The 18,056-nt window shown below is 39.7% G+C and overlaps 2 protein-coding genes across 4 annotated transcripts in view; both read right to left on the bottom strand.

Annotated features, from left to right (window-relative positions):
* LOC111645642 (uncharacterized) overlaps window positions 1-6,366 on the bottom strand; it is a 15,523-nt gene extending 9,157 nt beyond the window's left edge. Inside the window, exons 1-4 of the mRNA XM_087170582.1 lie at window positions 6,210-6,366; window positions 4,704-4,970; window positions 1,371-1,649; window positions 609-902 (exon numbers count right to left, since the gene is read on the bottom strand). Of these exons, the coding sequence (XP_087026708.1) occupies window positions 609-902; window positions 1,371-1,649; window positions 4,704-4,970; window positions 6,210-6,261 (892 nt within the window). The 5' untranslated portion in view covers window positions 6,262-6,366. The remainder of the gene's footprint in view (window positions 1-608; window positions 903-1,370; window positions 1,650-4,703; window positions 4,971-6,209) is intronic.
* The window catches only part of LOC111645640 (major histocompatibility complex class I-related protein 1-like), a 44,721-nt gene that overhangs the window by 25,321 nt on the left and 1,344 nt on the right, over window positions 1-18,056 (bottom strand). Inside the window, exons 2-8 of one of the 3 annotated variants that reach the window (XM_023394924.2) lie at window positions 16,658-16,918; window positions 14,966-15,244; window positions 14,537-14,866; window positions 12,726-12,833; window positions 12,282-12,299; window positions 12,063-12,114; window positions 10,868-11,832 (exon numbers count right to left, since the gene is read on the bottom strand). In XM_023394924.2, the coding sequence (XP_023250692.1) occupies window positions 12,068-12,114; window positions 12,282-12,299; window positions 12,726-12,833; window positions 14,537-14,866; window positions 14,966-15,244; window positions 16,658-16,918 (1,043 nt within the window). In that variant the 3' untranslated portion in view covers window positions 10,868-11,832; window positions 12,063-12,067. Of the gene's footprint in view, window positions 1-10,867; window positions 11,833-12,062; window positions 12,115-12,281; window positions 12,300-12,725; window positions 12,834-14,536; window positions 14,867-14,965; window positions 15,245-16,657; window positions 16,919-18,056 lie in introns of those variants that run through there. The other 2 variants (XM_023394925.2, XR_015436342.1) reach the window with 2 other exon arrangements.

Genomic DNA, 18,056 nt, shown 5'->3' with positions numbered 1-18,056 from the left:
TACATTTATATTCACCCAGTTATTACATCATTTACTCTCTATTCATCTTCTATAACTGACAAATGGTTAAGTCGGTGCAGTGGCTATAATCTCTAAATTGAGGTGAGACAATAATCCAAACTCAAACTTTGTCTGTTGATTCCTGCAGAAACCTAGAATTATATTTTTACAATGATTTCAGCTCTAGAATGAATTTATAAAAGTGGTAAATTTCAATGTAGAAAATAAAGAAAGAAATGAATAAAATCATGTTTAACTGTCGACATTGTTCATGTATTAAAGTAACAGTCAACAAGCAGTACAGAAAACATGGTGGACACACACTTTAAAACTTCGACTTTAATCAGAAAGGAAACTTATTAGAAAGATTTCAGTTGTTTTCCAGCATTTGTCAGAATCACATGATGATACTAAAGTGAGATACGTGTTGGTTTAATACTGATCCAGCCTTAGAAACATTTAGAAAACTGGATGAAAGAAACTGAACAAAAACCAAACAACATGATGAGAACTTCTCATCCTACACACACGACAATACATGAAGTGCAGGAATATTATAGTAAATGAAACGTGTTTCCCACCTTCATCACTTCTGATTCAAATCTTACCGTTTGTCTTGATCACTGCTTTGTCCAGTTTGATGACGATGTCCTCCTTCACTCCAGAGAGCTGAAACACACATTCACACTTCCCCCAGTCTTCAGGTTTGACTGATGAAAGGTCAACACTCATCTGGAAGGTTCCATCATGGTTGGGGAGGGTCTCTCCTTTTTCCACGCCCTCATGAAGATCCTCTCCATCTTTCCTCCAGAACATCACAGCTCTGTGAGGGTAGAAACCTGTAGCGTGGCAGCTGACTGGAGAGGAGGGAGTCTTCTGGAGGAGAGACACTGAGGGAAGCTCTGGAGGGAGAAACAGAAATTACCATTCCTGTTTGATGGGATGTGTTTTGAAAGACTTTGTTACACATTTTAATATATATGCCAAATGTAATTTTAAAAAAAGGTGTGGTGGGACAGAGGGGGAAAAGACAGATGAAGAAATGTGAGGAGGGAGAGAGAGAGAGGTTAGAAAGAGCGGCGGTGAAGAGACAGTGATGGAAAGACAGAGTGAAAGACACTGAGGCAGAAAGAAATGGGGCAGAAAGGAAGAAAAGTGGTGATAAATATGTAAGAGAGAGTGACAGAGAGAAAATGGGGGAAAGGAAAGAGAGGTAGAGGTGAGAGAAAATGAGAGAAATATAAATGTGTGTAAACTGACACAGTTGGTCTCTGGATGTTGGTTTGTATTTATTGTTACTGTTGGTTAGAAACAGAGGAAACATGTGAAGACTGTTGTTGATGAAACTTCATCAGATCATGTGATTGTACCTGTTCTCAGCAGAGAGCTGCTCCCATAGTTCACATACTTCTTCAGCCACTCAGGACAGATCTGGTTCAGGTACTGCTCTGCCTCTGCGATCACAGCTTTGTTATTGTCCCACTTCTGTCTGGAGATGTGAGCCTGTGGTGTTGGAGCGTTCCATGTCTTTGTCTTTAGGTCAAATGCTATGAAATCTTCTCCATCATAACCGAACTGCATAAAACCATTAACCTCTTTAGCGTCATCGTCCCACTCACAGCCGTACATCTCCTGGTAAACGTGGACTCCTGAGACAGAGACAGAGATTGTTGTAAACAGACTGAGATCAGCACAGTCAGTCATTAACAGCTGATTTCACATCTTTACCACAGATACACACTGATCCACACACACACACACACACTTAGAGCCAGTCACCATCTGAACAGTGTGTACGCCTTATAGAGAGAGACGGAGAAGCAGAGGCTGCTGGGAAACTGAGTCCGATCCTAACACACAGTCCACATCCTCTCTTTACCACACACACACACTCACACACACATACAATTCTGTGTATATTTAAAATAAACAGCGTGTGTGTGTTGGTTCATTCGTTGTTCTCTCAGTGAACGGGAGCTTCGCTGTCAGTTCCTCCCTCCCACACTCGGCCCCGATGGGTCACATGACTTACAAACCTCCTGCCTGTGCTGTGTGATTATCATGGCTGGAGTCAGCAGTTAACACAACAACACAGCGTGCGGCACACGGAGCCTTTATCTTATTTTTTTTGTTTCCACTGACGGAGAGCAGAGGATTGACACTAACGTCTGCTCATGTTGATTCTCAAGGAAACATCTACTTGATTCACCTTTTCTCAGCTTTGATTCACATTGTTTCATTCATTCAGCTGCTCACTCCTGTTCATTTGTGCACTGGTTGGTTTGTATCTCTAGTTAAATGTAAAGTTTTCCCTGTGAGGTCGGTGTTGGTGACATTGGGCCAAGTCGGCGAGCTGACGTCACACTTCCTGTTAGCTCTGACGTCACACTTTAGTCCGCGTTGTTTTTCACCACTCTGTGTGTTTTTCACCACTCTGTGTGTTTTTATTATTCATGGTGTTTAAAGTATTACATAAGCTCAGCCACGAATGAGCTCAAATGAAGCCTGAAGAAGAAGAAGCAGCGAGCAGCTCTTGGTGCAAGCTAGCGCAGCCATCTGGCTCAGGACCATGTGATGGAGGCGGAGCTAAACTATGGAGGGATTTCTTCTGGACTCACAGTTCGACAGTGAGTTTAACTGAACTGAGCTGTTCAGTGTTTCTCTTGTTGATTTGTAATCAGTTCAGTTAGTCACAGTGAGTCGAGCTAACACTCAGTGACGTTGCATTGTAGCTGCTTTTCTCTTAACTAACAAGCTAACGTAGCTGAATACTGTCGCTTGATGTGTCTGACCCAGTTACTGTCAGGTTGTCTTTTAAATAACTAACGGGTTTATATTTCTCATAGTCAGGAGGCAACTGTTGCATTGAGTTAGTGCTTTTTCCTCCGGCCTCAGCATGTGTTGACTGTTAGCTGCTAAAACTCACACCTGTATATTATAAGAGTGTGAAGAGGACGTCTGTGTGTGGAGTGATGCTGGTTCACCCTCTCTTCAACCTCACCTGTTTCACATCAATTTCTTTTTTAATTAAACATCAATATAATAACGTTGGAGTCACTTGGATTGTCAAGAGACATCACTTCATTTCCCCCAAATGTTTACACTTTATTCTACATGTTGTTTCTTGTCAGTAACTTAAATGGAGGTTTCTGAAGAGGACCCTGGACCTCTGGATCATCAGCCTCTGGACGACCACTGACCAGATCTGACCTCACCCAATATTACTGTCTATAAAGGCGACGTTCAAACCGTGTCGCTGCATCACTGAGGCCTGACAACATATGGGACTGTGTTTTACTAAAGTTTCTCTGATGCTGTGCACAGGTGGATTATCTACATGCGCACAGAAGACCAACAGTGTGGCTGCTGGTGATTTTGTGGAGAGGCGTGGAGTGTGAGTTTGTCGTTTGTTAGATAACAGGTGTCATATATTTCATTGTTACTGTGTAAGCGGGACCTGTAGCCTCATCTGTGCTGCTCACGGCGGCAACGCAAAACCTTCTGATGCAAAATGTGTTTGTCTTTACATTGGTTTCATTTAATCTGTGCGTTCAGAGACGCCGACTCTAACAGACGTTCACGTGTGGATCAGAATAATCAGTTAGATGGAGAAGGCAGGAGCAAGACTGGAGACCATGATGATGGTGAGTGAAGCTGATGCAGTGATTTGTATTATAGTCAGCTTTGTTTTAAAACACCTGTCCCACAGTAAGTGTGACTAATAGACACAATCGTTACTGTGTGTGTGTTTGTTTGTTTGTTTGTGTGTTTGTTTAAAAGTGCAACACCATCCTGCAGCTTCTCACACTTGTAGCAGCTGTTACACTGTCAGATCTGCCATTTCATACCTGGTTTTATGGTACGTGTGTTATTTATTTTATTTTTGGATGATGTGTGTCGGTTCCTTTCCTGTAGGATCACTGATATTTACTATAACTAACTATCCTCATATGTGCTGAAGCTAAAACAGTCATCTCTCCCTCTCCTCCTCTCTCTCATCACACTCTTCCTCCATCTCTCTCTCTCTCTGTCGGTCAGGACGACCATCTTCTCTCTGAATAACACTGAGACCACGCCACAAGAAAGCAGCAGTTTTGAGTCTTTAAAGAAAAGAAATGAATTATTGAACAACTGTAAAACTGAAAATGTGATATTTTATGAAAGGAAATAAAAGTTTTAAAGTGCTGAACTAATTTTGTGTTATGAGATAATGAGAAACTCTCATCACATCCTCTCTAGTTTATGTTCACACCAACACACTGTGGCCAAGTGAAGTTAATGTGATCCAATCTGGAGTTTACTGTGTATACATTATGGGATGGACAAATGTGGTCAGTGCAGTAGAGTAGTGCTGTGATCTGAATGAAAAGATTCTTCATCACTCAGGTTTATTTAAACATACTGGTACTACTGTCTCATGAGGACCCAGCAGAAGCAGCCTGTGTCCTCTTTACAGTCCTGCTCCATAGTTTAAGAAACCAGGCAGGACTCTTCTTCTGTGTTATAAAAGTGTTGTGTGAACAGGTTTCTACAGTAGAGTTAAAAGGGATCAATTCACTCTCATGGAAATAAAGTAATAATCTCAGTCTGAGGAATGTGTGTGTTGTTTAGTCTGACGGTGTGTGTGTGTGAGTGTGTTTGATACTTTGCAGCAAAGCAGGAAAACAACATGTTACCAGTAAAACAATGAAACATAAACAAACCTCCAGTTTGGTTGAAGCGCTGCTTTACAATTCCAATGTTGGCTTTGAAGGACGGCTGGTTACCCACACAGATCTGAGTCTGTGTTTCCCAGTACTGCGGATCATCTGCTGTGACTTTGTTCATCCAGTCCTGTTTGGGTACGTTTCTGTTGGTGTTGCTGTCACAGTGGTTTATCTGGACTTCATCAACCAAACCAACAGACACGTACTCTGGGAAGTTTGGGACTCCAGAAGATGCAGTGTAGAAATACTTCAGGGAATGAGTCACTGTAGGAAAATGTTAAGACAATGATTTCAATTTCTTCAAAACAATTTTAAAAATCACTGAATAATGTTATTTTCAAAAGTAAAAATAAATTAATAGCTTGAAAATTTTCTGCATATGATCATGCTTTTATCTTAAATATGTATTTATTCTGAAATAAGTATGAAATGAGTCGGATATTCAAGTCATGTAATCATGTACCTGACTTTCATTCAGGCATTTTGTCTTTTTTCTCCTAGGGCTGCATATCTAACTATGAAGTGAAACTCTGGCTTAGTGTCCAGTTAGTCATGAATTATATAATAAAATATTCAACTCATCATTATTGTATTGGTTTGAAATCTACAATCAGAAAAGTCTGACTGAAATATAGAATCTGGATTGATTTTTAATTTATTTCCTAAATTCAGGTCTTTTATTATATTATGTCCATAATTGGCCCCAACAAACTTCAGCAAATAGTAGAATTCTCTGGGGATCTCTGGAGATTTTAAAAAGAAAATAGAGTTGACACAATAGCATGAACTTAATATTTATGTTAAGTAGGTTGTGAATGATACTAAATATTGCACCAACAAAGCAGGAAGTTATTTATCTTCAGCAAGAGTCAGTATCTGAAAAACAATGCGATCAACTGACCTTCGGGTGTAGTTAGACATAAAAAAACCTAAACCAACTGTATATGCTATTGCCTATATGTTGCTGTAATTTACACTAATTAGATGAACTGTAGTGTTGTTTCGTGACGAAACGAATGAAAACACAAATAAAAAAATATTTACATAGTTGATACAGTAACAGTAATGATTACTGACACTAAATAAACTATTAACACTGAGTCATTCAGAGCGCAAAACTTTTGTATAAATTCAATTAAATTAACGATTCCAACTGTCAATGGTCAAGTGCATAATGTGCAGCTTTGGTTAAGAAACCCTTTATTCTAATGCCCCATTTTATCTCATTTTCCCTTTTTCTCCAGTTATCTGACAGTGTGTCGGACTTCTCTCTGCGTTGGGACCGTATCGATCTCAATGATCCTGATAGAAGAGAAAAGACACTTTTCAATTGCCTTTTCAAGAATACAATATTGGCTTTCCTTCTTGCCATATTAAGGATCAATGACATGAACAGGCCGATTAAGGTAATGAGTTTGTTACTTTGGGTCTTTACATTTCTCTGCAAGGAAGACCTGGGACTTTTCCTTTTATAGTTAAACAATTTAAACATGTGTAACTCACCTCCGGCCGCGCCGTGTATTCCCACAAGAAGCAGAAAAATCAAGGTCTTCATTGTGACAGAGAGGATTTCAATCTTTGATACAAATGTAACTAATGTGTTTCTTTGTCCAGAGAAAGACACACTGTGTTTTCAGCTCCAGCACTAGAGCACAACTAAGGGGAAGATATGGAGCTGTCCGAACTTCAACCTTCATCTGAGCCAATGAGAATTTAGTCTGAGCGTGTACGTCACTTAAATCTGGGTCAAACTGACTGACTGAGGTTACAAACGAAAGTGAAAGTAAAATCTTCTCATTTCAGCCTGTGACAGAGGACGGAGGATGAGAGGAGACACTTTATCTTGGTTTCTCAGTGTGTTCACATATGACAGGAGTGTTAGAACTTAAACTGCTCACACTCTGTAAATGTTTTATAGACTCATGTGACGTGATGAGCAGATGTAGATCTTTTCTGGAGGTCAGAGGTCACTGTGAGCTACAGATCAGATACTCTGGAGCTCGTGTGGAGACAGCAGCGTCTTTTTCTTCTTCTTTTGTTTTGTGTGACAGTTCTGATTAAAATGTCAACATCAAACAAACAAATCCAAGTGTTGTTGTCTTGATGTTACAGGGAATAAATGTGGTGAACTGCTCCCTCCAGTGGTTCAACCCTCCAGCTGACGTGCAGCAGTACAGTCTCTCAGTGTGGACTGTGGAGGACCAACAGAAGAACTAGCAGGGGATTTATTTCAGATGATCAGTTTGCAGTAATATCTGCTCATTAGAAGAGATGGAGGAAACATCTTGTAATCTTTTAAAGTCCATTTCCAATAAGATGTTTTGTTGAGTTTCAGGCGTGCACATTAGTGTTGGCACAAATCAGACCTACTGTCAGGACAGACCATAGAACAACACGACACAGTGAACATGAAGCAATAATTTACTCCAGTGTTTCGCTTTTCAAATGAAAACAAGGAGGAAAGAAATAAAAGACAAACGTCAGCTGGGCTCTGTGCTACAGGCTAAATGCTCCTGGACTGACTGGAGCTGTGAACGCTGCAAACTGCTGCAACAAGAGAAATCCAACTCCACTGTTGATGTTTGAAGCAGGTTTGAACACCTGATGCTGCTTTTCATTTTGCTGCTGCTGTGGCAGAGTTTATCATCACTTTAGAAAATCTTATGAAATCTAGATTGAACTGAAAAACCAAATAGAGGTTGAAGTCAGACCCTCAGTTCTCAGCTCTTCAGTATCAGTCGTGACTGTTACACAAACAGAGCAACATGCGTCACATCTTTTCTCCAGGTGTAAATGTTGTATTTAAATAGTTAGTGACGTGGAGGCTTGAGCTCCGGTTGATGAAGGCTCTTCCTGCTCACTGCTGATCATCACCTGATCCATGCACGTTGTTGTAAAAATGGTGCGTGTTGCAAATGCTCTAAACTTTCACCTTTATAATGACTATAAGGCTAAATGTACAGTACTTATATTATAACTAGAACCTTTAGTACTTTGTCATAGTTCCTCATATTATTGAAAATGATCAAAACATCTAAATGTAAAACCCTGAATAATAAAGAATTATAAAGTAAAAGACAGAGGAGTCAGTCATGGGACAGATTATTTATCTTTATATAGATTATATATCTTCCTGTAGTAGCTACATGTTCTTCAATAGACCACAGCAAACAGTGACTCTGGGTGTGATGGTGGTGCAGTCAGTGTTGCCAGGTGTGTCACTGTCATCATATCTGTGAATGACTTCTTACTCTCTCCATGAACCATAACATCCATGGGTCATAGTTCAATGTTTTCTCCACAACAGTGAAACGCTGTGGAGCTGATTTAGGCCCCAGGCTGATTATTCATCATGTCTTCACTATGACAACAATCCGTTACAGAGAACTGACTCTGGATCTGCGATGAATTATCCGATCACATCTCTCTTCAGTCATATGGGTTTAGCTGTCAAATGGTTTCATGTGGTTCTTGTCAGGTTTTGTTTGTTGCTGTTTACGCCATGAAAATGCGACAGCTCTAAAGTATTTGCTTGTACACTCGGATGCTTAGACGATGAAGAGACGGAGTGAAGAAAGAAAGGAAGCAGCAGACAGAGAAATAAGAAGAAGTAACTAGTGCTGTTCAGACCTTGCACAATGTTTTGTAGGTTGATGTGATGTAATGAGCAGAAATGTATTCATTTGGGGTCAGAGGTCACTGTGAGCTGCAGATCAGTCACTCTGGAGCTTGTGGGGAGACAGCAGCATCTTCTTCTTGTTCTTTTGTTCAGTACGACCGACCTGAGACTGAACAGCTCTGAAATATCAACAACCAATATTTAGATTTATTTTAAACAATCAGTAATACCATCTGATTATAAAATAAGTTTTAAAAAGCAGCTTATCTATATACAGTAAGTTCATATACAGCACATGAAGCTATTTTTATTAAGTTTAGCATAACGCATTAATTGAGGTCTACACGTTTATTGTGGCACAAAAGACTTTAAATGCGAGAACAGATGATATAACATGCAGTAATTTCCAATCTTTGTTCAAACTTTTATTTTGAAATAAAAACAAGTTACGAAATAAAACCAAAGCAGAAAACCAGTCTGTGAACTTGTTAAACATAGACATCAGATCAGTTCAGCTCCGTCTCACAAGCTGATTCCTCCTAATCTGATATGAATCTGGGGTATATGGGGTAAGTTTTAGACTGGTTCCAGTATTTTTAGACTCAGTATATTTAAAGTTCACTGCTTTTAACTCCACAAAGTAAATAAATTCAGATTCAGTATTTTTCCACCAGAGTTTTATTCTAGGCAGAGAGAGAATGCTTTTATTTGAAACATTTTTTATTTCCAGGAAGGTTTCTTGGGAAGAACTTTATAATCTGATGATAGAGAATTAACTGAAATTATTTATTGATGAGTTTATAAGCAGTTGTTGATTTCCAGAGGCAGCTATATTGGTAATATTTTATTTTATTTACTTTGTTTAAATTCTAACATCTTGTTAAAATGTTTTTGTAAAACTGATTTTTAGGTCCTCAAGCTTATAAAACTTACATTTTACAATATATATATATATAATTTATATATATTTTACAAAAGAGATATTTAACTTGACTTGTTTCTCCCTGTAAATGGGACTCTTCATGAACAGACAGAAAATGCCAAGAAAAATAGAAAGTTTGAACTTCTACAGCTCTGTGACAACACACCAAACTCCATCTGCTGATGAACACTGTGTGGTACAGTCGAAAGCTCAGGAACAAGCCAAACAAACATCAAAGACCAGACAAAGAAAATGATTCAGTCATGAATTATGTCAGTATGTCTGTAAAAATTCAAAATCCAAATCATCCAGCAGGTCGTGTGACAAATACTCAAAATATCATGACATATCAGTACACAGTCTGATTTATCATGATATTAATAATCTGACACAAATGCATTAAAGAGGCGGAGGTGTCGTCCTGAACACTGACGTTCACACTGAAATGTTTTTCAGTTTCATCAGTTTAAATCTGCTGGACATTGAAATATTCACACGTTCATGTTGCTGTGTGTCAAAATCACTGAGACTCTCTGCCACAGTTTCATCTGAACTGCTGATAAAACTCTGTGAGAGTGATAATACTTCACAGTGCAGTGAATAAATACAGCACAGGTTTGATTCCTGATTCCTTCCAGAAGTACATTTACCTCCTCAGTTACTCAGGTATCATGACTTATCACAGATGTGTATCGTACACTGTCTCAGATCTCCTGTGTTGTATCATGAGTTGCGCTCTGACTACCAGCCACAGCTAGAGCATTACTGTAGATTATTATTATGATACTTATCTGCCCTTTCATATGCTGCTGTTCTCTGTCAGTCATGTGAATATGAGATCCTCACTTGCAGCTCAGTCTGTCTGATATCCAGCACGTCATAAATCTGTCACCTTCTTCTTTATCCAGCTCATTTTCCCTCCCTCTCTCAGTTAAACTATGTTGGGTGGGTCAGAGGTCAGAGGTCAAATACAGATCAGGGTCCTATACAGCTGGGACAAAGTCAGTCTTGATGCAGGACATTTCAGCACTGTGAGGTTTGCACTCTGGCTGCAGCTCTTCCTCTTCTCTGCATCAAAGCATCAGCTGATCACAGTTTGTCTTTCAAGAGGAGTGAAAAGTGTGACAGCGCCCCCTCTGGACAGATCATGTACCTCGACCTGAGCTGATGACAGGAAGTCACCTGGGGATGTCACCTGACTTTGTGATGGTGTCAGTTTATCAGATTACACACCAAAACCCAGCAACTCCCCATGTGCAATGATTCACACACACCAGCTGTGAAATATCCCCCATCTGCCACTAATGTTTAACATCTATTTGTACATGTTATATTATCTATTATTCATCTTTTTCAATTTTGAGTATTTGTTGTCTTTTTGCTACTGTTCACTTTGCTGCTTTAACACTGCAAGTTTCCCACTGTGCAACTAAAGGATCTAATGTTCTCGTCTTAATTAATGACTCAGGTCGAATGTATTTATCAAACTGGAAACATTTAAGTTAAAGTCCATTAGAAATATAATTAGAGTCAATTAAATGCTGCACTGTTCTTGAAACCTAAAGAATATAAGCTGAATGCCTTTTATGTTATTAAACAAATAAAGACGTGACTCTTAACTGGGTTTTCAGAAGCATTTTATTCATTTATAAAACCTTAATCTGTAAAAGTTTAAGTAGCAAATATCACTGCAACACACACACACACACACAATTATAATGACAGAACAGATCCCAAAGAAAGAGACAGATTAACAGAACCCATAAAAACTCTGAGAATAATTCTAATCAAACACTAGATTATAAAATCATTTTTATCTACACATAATTTGTACCTGGAGTCATTTCTAACAAACAAAATCCAGTTCACCACAGAAGAATATCTGACAGTATCTTCTTGTAGACGGCACTAAAACAGCTGTACAGATGAGAGATCGTTTACACACCATCAATGAGAGATTTAAACGGCTGTACAATGAAATAACAGTGGACGGAGAGACACCAGCATCCCAGCAGAAGTGTGTTCAACCTAAGTCTGCTTCACTTTAACTCTGTCAAACACTGGAATAGAAAAAAAGGACAAATTTAGTTCAAGGTCGATGATAAATCCAAACACGGGACGTATTGTTCATTCACTAACAAACATGGCCGTGGCTCTCTGCTCTTCTTTCTCTCTCTCTCCTCGTGTCTTTGGTCTCCTGAAGCTGCTGCAGTGATCCCTCTCCACAACACATCTGCAGAAGCAGCTGGAGGGCAGCATCTGTTCTCTCCAGATGTTATTTAGTCCTTAAGTGTTATAGGAATACCTGCGCCCGCTCCGACTGTCACACATTTAACAAAAAGAAAACACACCTGTGTGTACCAGCAGTGGCAGCACAGTGTGTTCACAGGACTGAAGCAAGAACGCAGGTAAAGAGTGTGAATGATGATCAAAGATGAAACTATCAGAAATTAAAGCACATTTCACCAATTCCATTTTCTTAATATTGTGTCTGTTGTTGTAATTTAGAAGCAGAAACTCAGACGTTGATGGTAAAATCATTGGTTGGTCTTCATCATCATCATCCTCTGATCTTGGCCGGTCTCCTGTCGAGGCAAATTAACAAACAAGGAGAAATATTGCAGCTGTTAGTTTTTATACAGAACCGTCGCTCTCCTTTCACTTTACGTCCGACACATCTGGATCATTTTCCTGCAGTTTTACCGACTAACTTCCTGAATGTAAAACATCAGCTGCGTCACAACAACATGTCTAAAAGTGATTTCACCTGAAAAGACAAGAGTATTATACTGAGCAGACATGATGAAGAACTCACTGTGATCAGTTAGGAACTGGAGCTTCAGCTGATGACGATGAAGTGTCTGAAGCTGCAAAGAGAAAAACTATTTCATTAGTGACAGATGACGAATGTCTCATTTTCTGACTCACTGACTTTTTAATATTTTTCATGATTTTAATAGAAAGCTCAAAAGTAACATCCAAATATTACAAAACAAAGCAAAACCTATCACAGATGATAATCGATGATACTCACTTCTGGCACGTTTAAACCCTGGAACAGAGGAAACAGTATCACAGTTATTATTATTCAGAAAGTATTGAAGGACAAAAAGACACAGCAGCAGCATCTGTATCACTATTACAAACGTTTCCATCCGACTGTAGATCAAACATTTACATTTTCTGTTCTTTGTATTTTTCAGTAGCACCAGACATAAAGACAATGAAGCTGTAAGAACATTAACACCTGACGCCTCGGTGGCTCAGGTGGTAGAGAGTGTACCACACAGGCTTAGTCCTGAGTCTGAGTCTGACCTGCGGCCTGCTGTCAGAATAAAGGCAAAAATGCCCAAAAAATAACGTAAAAAAGAGAACACGAACACGAACACATAAACAATGGCACAGATGTGCGGGTTAGATACAGCTGTGAAGTAAAAAACAGCCTTTATGACACGTGAAACAATCTTTTGTTCTTCACCTCTTTGTCTTTGATTGCGTCTTCTCCAGATGAGGAATCCAGCTGTGCAGGCTGCCAGGACGAGCAGCAGTCCAGCAACAACTCCAACGACAGCAGCAGAGGGGAACTCTGAAGAACCAGGAACCAAATCAGGACATTCACACTGTTTATCTGACTGTTGAACCACTGGAGGATCAGGGTCAGTTTATTAACACAACTTCAGCTATTGGAGTGTTTGAAGAGGATCACAAGAATAAGACACAATGGATCAAGCAGTGGTGGGAGTTAGAACAGCCATGTTTTACTGGGATCTCACTTTGTTCTGTGATGTAACACATGACTGTTTGAAAATCAACATTACATTATAATCATTGACCTGCTAAAGAGTGAAGACATGTTATCTTTGATGGCTGTAATAGTCATTACAGTACAGTTACTAAAGAACAAGATGGCCGAGGGGGTTCAATGTTTTATCAAGCTGAATTACTCATCACGCCACATGCACCACGTAAAGGTGAAATGATCTGCATCAAATCTGAGTCGTGTCCAGCTCAGAATCAACTTTCAATGGCAGAAAGAAAGAAAGTCCAACAAGCAAAACGTTGCAGCACTTGATTAGAAAACACGTCAATATTAAACTTGCTAAAAAAGACTTTTGTTCCATCACAGATGGTGACGATCAAAGCAAATCAGTTTTGGAGCGGCTGTAAAGTAAAGCAGGAAGTAATGAAGTGAGTGTCAGGCTGCACATCGGAGGAAGTGCTGCTCCTTACACTGAGATAACCTCTGACCTGCACTAATGACAGGTAATGATTTGTATGACATGTATAAACTAATGCAAAAGGAAATAAACTAATTATGGGATTGCGTTCCTCATTGAATAATAAAGTAAAGTCTCAGTCTTTAGACCTCAGTGAGAAGTAATGGATTATTTGTTGCAGCAACACTGAGAAGAAGTTTGGTTTCCGTTGATACAGATAAAAAGCTGAACAGCTGATTAGATTTGGACTCACTCTGTCACGATCAGGAAATATTTAACAGCACAGAAAAGGTTAATGAATTAGGAAATGAATTACATATGTTTTAAATAAAGTTTCATTTCATCTGAACATCTGGAAAAATAAAACACATTAAAACCTTCTCATGAAACTTTCCAGTGTCAGAAGAAACAAATCTAGATGACTGAAAAAAAAACAGTTGACCAGGACGACAGAAACTAAAATGACAACAGACACACAGAGACACACAGAGACACATAGAGAGAGACACAGAGAGACACACACACAGAGACACACACACAGAGACACAGACACACAGAGACACACAGAGACACACAGAGACACACAGACACACACAGAGACACACAGAGACACACAGACACACAGAGACACACAGACACAGAGACACACAGAGACACAGAGACACACTGACACACAGAGACACACAGACACAGAGACACACAGAGACACACTGACACACAGAGACACACAGACACACACAGAGACACACACAGAGACACACAGAGACACACAGAGACACAGAGACACACAGAGACACACAGACACACACAAACACACAGACACACAGAGACACACAGAGATACAGAGAGACTCACAGAGACTCACAGAGACTCACAGAGACTCACAGAGACACACAGAGACACACAGACACACAGAGACACACAGACACACAGAGATACAGAGACACACAGACACACAGAGACACACAGAGACACACAGAGACACACAGAGACACACAGAGACACATAATACCCTCCATCACAACAAGACAAAATATAAATCAGATGAAAGTAAACTAAACGTGTTACCTACCTCCATCACCTCTGACTCCAGGTCTGTCCCAGTTAGTCTCAACTGCTGCTTTGTCCAGTTTGGTGACGACGTCCTCCTTCACTCCAGAGAGCTGAAACACACAGTCGTACCTCCTCCAGTCTTCAGGTGTGACTGATGAAATGTCCAGGTCAACTCTCATCTGGAAGGTGTCATCATTGTTGGGGAGGGTCTCTCCTTGGTCCACGTCCTCATGAAGATCCTCTCCATCTTTCCTCCAGAACATCACAGCTCTGTGAGGGTAGAAACCTGTAGCGTGGCAGCTGACTGGAGAGGAGGGAGTCTTCTGGAGGAGAGACACTGAGGGAAGCTCTGGAGAGAGAAATGTTTTAATTGTTACTGTTGGTTAGAAACAGAGGAAACATGTGAAGACTGTTGTTCATGAAACTTCATCGGATCATGTGATTGTACCTGTTCTCAGCAGAGAGCTCCTCCCATAGTTCACATACTTCTTCAGCCACTCAGGACAGATCTGGTTCAGGTACTGCTCATCCTGTGCGATCTTAGCTTTGTTATTGTCCCACTTGAGTTTGGTGATGACAGCCTGTGGTGTTGGAGCGATCCATGTCTTTGTCTTGAAGTCAAACACTATGAAATCTTCTCCATCATAACCGTGTTGATCATAACCTTTAACCTCTCCAGTCTCATCGTCCCACTCACAGCCGTACATCTTCTGGGCAACGTGGACTCCTGAGACAGAGACAGAGATTGTTGTAAACAGAGTGAGATCAGCACAGTCAGTCATTAACAGCAACAACATCTTTACCACAGAGACACACTGATACACACACACACCAACACACTTACAGCCAGTCACCATCTGAACAGTGTGTACGCCTTATAGAGAGAAACAGAGAAGCAGAGGCTGCTGGGAAACACACACAGACACTTCCTGTTAGGTCTGACGTCACACTTTAGTCTGCGTTGTTTTTCACCACTCTGTGACCCAATATTACTGTCTATAAAGGCGACGTTCAAACCGTGTCGCTGCATCACTGAGGCCTGACAACATATGGGAATGTGTTTTACTAAAGTTTCTCTGATGCTGTGCACAGGTGGATTATCTACATGCGCACAGAAGACGAACAGGGTGGCTGCTGGTGATTTTGTGGAGAGGCGTGGAGTGTGAGTTTGTCATTTGTTTTTGTCATATATTTCATTGTTACTGTGTAAGCGGGACCTGTAGCCTCATCTGTGCTGCTCACGGCGGCAACGCAAAACCTTCTGATGCAAAATGTGTTTGTCTTTACATTGGTTTCATTTTATCTGTGCGTTCAGAGACGCCGACTTATCTCCACGTGAGCTCCAACCCCGGGCAACTTGGTACCATTAGTGTGGGAATTAGTTCAGGGATTTAAGTCTAGTGTTTACTCTGAGTGTGTTTATGTCTGTTTATTTAGTGTTGTAATAAATATACACTGTTTATTTTCGTTATCCCTTTGCCCTTCCCAGTCATTTTAGTGAGTGTCCACAGCATCTTCATGTCCACAGTGGGACGCCTGTGGTAGTGGCTAGCAGCCTACCTTTATTAGCTTAATTGTGCAGTTAGGTTTAGGTGGTTTAAGCGTGCTGCCATACATACAGTACAGGTTTGTAGCCCTCCGCTACAACGACCATCTTCTCTCTGAATAACACTGAGACCACGCCACAAGAAAGCAGCAGTTTTGCGTCTTTAAAGAAAATAAATGAATTATTGAACAACTGTAAAACTGAAAATGTGATATTTTATGAAAGGAAATAAAAGTTTTAAAGTGCATAACTAATTTTGCGTTATGAGATATGTTATGAAACTAAGTGATGAATTGACTGATTGTTTCAGCACTATATATGTTGAATACTGGATAGATACACTGTGGTCAGTACATCAGAGCCTGTGTGAGAAAAAGCCTTAATAATCTCTGTTGGTCCCTCAGTCTCAGTAATGTGCGTGTGTGTGTGTGTGTGTGCGTGCGTGCGTGCGTGTGTGTGTGTGTGTGTAGGTGTGTGTGTGTGTGTGTAGGTGTGTGTGTGTGTGTGTTTGCGTGCGCTCACATCTGTAGACAACAATAAAAACAATGAGCACATCTGTAACATTTACCAGTAATAAGTGAGTAATGAACAAACCTCCAGTTTGGTTGAAGCGCTGCTTTGCAGTTTCAATGTTGGCTTTGAAGGTCTGCTGGGCACCTGAAAAACTCCCAGTCTCCCTCTCCCAGTACTGAGGATCTGCTGCCTCGTTCATCCAGTCCTGTTTCGGCTCTGCTCTCCTGGTGTTGCTGTCATAGTGAAACGTCTCAACATCATCAACCAACCCAACAGCCACAAACTCTGGGAAGTTTGGGACTTGAGAGGAAGCAGTGTAGAAATACTTCAGAGAGTGAGTCGCTGTAAGACAAAGTTAATGTCATGATTTTAGTTTTCATTATTACACTTTTATTTATCACTGAACAATGTTATTTTCCTCTTCTTAGAGTCAAGAAGACACAGTGCATTCAAGACCTCCTGACCATCTCTGTTGTGTGGTAAATAAATACAACAACAAACTGAGACATTTTTTTTCCAGAAACACTTTAATATTTCTGAGGAATGTGTCTTCAAATGTATTTAGTCTGAAATAAATGATCAAATTAGTCAAATATTGAGGTCATGAACCTTGTTTTGTAAAAACCAGTGTCATTTATTTCTAGTGCTGGATATTTACATTCGAAAATGTACCTGTAGTTTCCAGGTAATGGAGACATTTATTCAACATTTATTCCTTGTTATCGTGTTATTATCATTATCACAAACCTCTGAGCAAAACATACTAGGAAAATATATTATTCAAATTTTATTATCTATATTTAACAGATACAAATCTTTTCTATTTGATCATATTCAGTCCCTCATGATCTCTACTTTCCACTTTAACTTGTGACCAATCAATGATAAATACGTTTCTTCTTCCTCAGGGTTTCTGTAGTATTACCTTGCACCTCTCATAAAGTCTCTATTACTAACAGTTATATGCTGCATTAAAACCACATTTTTATTAACAGATATATATTTTCTTAAATGTTTCATCCAACATGAATTTATCTTTGTTTTCTCTTAGTCCTGTAAAGTTCTTAAAATTTCTTTATTCTACATTTTAAAGCCTACACACACATTTCTGATCATGAAATGTGTGTGTAGGCTTTTATTTGGTTTGGTTGTAATTTATATTTTGTTTGATGTTGAAAGAATCGACGGTGAAGGGATTAAAAAAGATCATTAAAGAGTATTAATGTATCATGTTGTTATCATGTTATTTACATACATAGTGAATGATATTAAATATTGGACCGACAAAGCAGGAAGTTGTTTGTCTTCTGGCGTCAGTATCTATGGAAACAGCGCCATCTACTGACTTGTAGGTGCAGTTACAAATAAAAACCTCAATCTGAACCTAAACTGGAGCTTTCTGTTCATTTATACGATGTAGATGAACTGTCGGGACGAGCTTAGAGACTCTGCTAATTTGTCAATTATATTTAATGAATGA

This window comes from Seriola lalandi, unplaced genomic scaffold (assembly GCF_002814215.2).
Source record: "Seriola lalandi dorsalis isolate HSWRI2012SDOR001 ecotype SW California unplaced genomic scaffold, Sedor1 jcf7180002054954, whole genome shotgun sequence".
Lineage (NCBI taxonomy): Eukaryota > Metazoa > Chordata > Actinopteri > Carangiformes > Carangidae > Seriola > Seriola lalandi.
Note: the sequence above shows the minus strand (reverse complement) of the source record. Positions and strands in the feature narration are given on the sequence as shown.